We start from the raw sequence: 2,777 nt of genomic DNA on the forward strand, positions 1-2,777 counted from the left end.
GGACCAAACAAATCCATATGCAAGAGTTGAATAAGCTTAGTAGTAGAAATAATGTTTTTGATTTTAAAAGATGAACGAGTTTGTTTTCCTAATTGACATGCATCACAAATATGATCTTTTGAAAAATCTAGTTTTGGAAGACCAATGACAAGATCACGTTTGGAAAGTTTTTGAATAGTATGCATGCTAGCATGGCCAAGCTATCTATGTCATACCCAGGGATCATCAGTCATAGAAGCTAGACAAATTTGATTACCAAGGCTATCTATGTTACTGGTAGTATAGACACTCATGTCTCAATTTCCACAAAGAATAACTTTACCTGATTCGTCTTCAATAAACCAATCATGTTTTTTAAAATGAAACTCATAGTCATTGTCATATAGTTGACGGATACTGAGAAGGTTGTAACTAAGTTCATCAACCGGGTATACTTCGTCTACATCGCATGTTGAGCCGAGAGGGACTCTTCCAACTCCAATTACATTACCTTTTGATTTGTCTCCAAAAGTAACAATTCCTCCATCTAGTTGGGTGACTGTCTTGAATAGTTGTTTATCACCAGTCATATGTTTGGAACACGCGCTATCAAGATACCATTTCCATTTTCTATTCTTCTTGCATTGTTCCTACAAAACGAATTACTTGTTTTTAGTGTTCTGAGTATCAGCTTGACTAGAGGTCTTGGGTCACCATACCCATCTCCTGTTGTTCTTAAACCTGCAATGGTTAGAGGTATGATCGAGTTTTCCGCAGTAGAAATATGAGGGGTTATTAGAATATTCAGAGGCTTTTTCTCCTCTGATACTAAACCTGTAATGATTAGAGTTGTGCCCATTTTTGCTACAATGAGTACATGAAGAAGGATTTCTAGTTCTAGTTGGAGATTTATGAAGAGCAAACTGATTTGATCTAACTGAACTATGACTAGTGGATTTTCGTAATCCATTCAGTTGAAGTTCATTAACTTTTATCTTGAAGCATATCTCTATCAATTTCACATACTTCCAACTTCAAAGCCCAGTCTTTCTTTTCTCTTTGGATTTTTCGAAGTTCATTCAGAACTTTCTCAATATCTGCAAAAGCAATGTCAATAAATTCTTGGAGTTCCTGACAGATAGGACATGTAGGAAGACGTACCTCACTTGTTCCTTCGTTTGCCAAGAGACCAAGTTCACCTGAGTCTTCACTGCTATCTTCGTTGATGGTCATGAAGCACATGTTAGTGATTTCTTCGTGATCAGATTCTTCTTCATCACTCCAAGCTCCAAAGGATTTCTTCTTTTGAAAATTCCTGCTAAGTTTCTTTTTCAGTTCAGGGCATTCAGCTTAGATGTGTCCATATTTTCCACTCGTAGCATCTTCCATCATTTTTTTCATTATCATTGTTCATATTCCCTTTTCTGAAGTTTGATTTACCTCTTCTGCTGTTTCTGTTCTTCTTCATCATGCTTGTTACAACTTTTGAAAGCATAGCTATGTTCTCATCTTGTTCTCCTCCTTCTTCTTCTTCTTCATTTTCTGATTCAGTCACGGTTGCTTAGAATGCGACTGTTTTCTTCTTTTCTTGTTGAACTTGCCTGTCTAAGTGTGTTTTATCAAATGCAATTAGATCATCTCTAAGTTCATTATAGGACATTTTGTCAAGATATTGACATTCCAAAGCAATGACTTTGGGTTGCCAAATCGTGGGAAGACTTCTCAGGAATTTTCTGACATGTTCTCCACTTTTGATTGGTCTACCAAATAATTTTAAGTCTCCAAGTATTTTTCTGAACCTGGAAAACATTATCTCTACTGATTCTCTATCCTTCATTTGAAATAAGTCATAGTCTCGAACTAGGAGATTGATCCTTGTTTCTTTCACTTTATTGGTTCCTTCATCTATGACCTCTAACATATCCCACATTTCCTTCGTATTTTCACAGCTTGATATCTTTTCATATTCTTCTCCACTGATAGCATTGTACAACATATTTTTTACCTTAGCATTCACTTGTATGAGAACTAATTGTTTTTCAGTGTAATCATCTAAATCAAGAGGATCGGATGATACTATGACTTAACCATTGTCATCCTTCTTTGGTGGAATTGGAAGATTTTCCTTTTTGATAATACGCCAAACTTTAATGTCAAATGACATAGTGTAGGTCTCCATGCACACTTTCCAATGAGAAAAGTGTTGACCATTGAAGTACGGGGGTCATAACTGAGAAGTTCCTTCTTGAAATAGCGCTCCAACAACTGCATTAGATCCCATGATCTTTTCCTCACTTCCTGTTAAGCAAAGTTTGTGAGCCCTTCTCTGATACCAATTGAAAGTACAAGAGGGTGGGTGAATTGTAACTAATTTAAAAGACTTAGTCGACTTAGAAGAGATTTAGTCGACTTCTCTTTATCAGCAGGTTTGATTGACGATGAAAAGTAAATTGCAAGGAATTTAAAGACTGAGAACAGAAGAGTTTTATACTGGTTCAGTACCAGTGTGGTACCTATATCCAGTTCCCTTAGGTCACAGGGGTTCTCTTAGATCTTCAATAGTTGGTTACAGTAGAAGTGGTTTTATGGATCGTTCACCACTAGCGATTTTCAGCGACAATGTTTTATAATCTTGGCATAACTCTTGTTTTGCTTCCTAACACTTCCTATCTTTTGAGACATTAGTAAACTTAGGAATACATTGTTTGTGCTAAGAACTAGGAAGACATAGAAAATAGTGATAAGTTGCGTAGTTAAATTCTTGAGTTTGCCAATCTTCTTATAGGAGAGTTTTGAGT

The 2,777-nt window shown here is 36.2% G+C and overlaps 1 protein-coding gene across 1 annotated transcript; it reads right to left on the reverse strand.

Annotated features, from left to right (window-relative positions):
• Nucleotides 1–296: 296 nt before the first annotated feature.
• LOC107830463 (uncharacterized) lies at nt 297–1,975 on the reverse strand. The gene is made up of 3 exons (XM_075235501.1): nt 1,581–1,975; nt 1,006–1,294; nt 297–629 (listed from the first exon to the last, which is right to left on the reverse strand). The coding sequence occupies exons 1-3, from the start codon at nt 1,973–1,975 to the stop codon at nt 297–299; spliced, it is 1,017 nt and encodes a 338-aa protein (XP_075091602.1).
• Between the last annotated feature and the right edge of the window lie 802 nt (nt 1,976–2,777).

This window comes from Nicotiana tabacum, chromosome 17 (genome assembly GCF_000715075.1).
Source record: "Nicotiana tabacum cultivar K326 chromosome 17, ASM71507v2, whole genome shotgun sequence".
Classification (NCBI taxonomy): Eukaryota; Viridiplantae; Streptophyta; class Magnoliopsida; order Solanales; family Solanaceae; genus Nicotiana; species Nicotiana tabacum.

Coding starts and splice junctions, on each gene's coding strand:
- LOC107830463 (XM_075235501.1), bottom strand. CDS start 1,975: ATGTTGTACAATGCTATCAGTGGAGAAGAATATGAAAAGATATCAAGC. Junction 1,295..1,580: donor GATAAAACACACTTAGACAG/GCAAGTTCAACA, acceptor GAAACTTAGCAG/GAATTTTCAAAAGAAGAAAT. Junction 630..1,005: donor ACTGGGCTTTGAAGTTGGAA/GTATGTGAAATT, acceptor TTCGTTTTGTAG/GAACAATGCAAGAAGAATAG.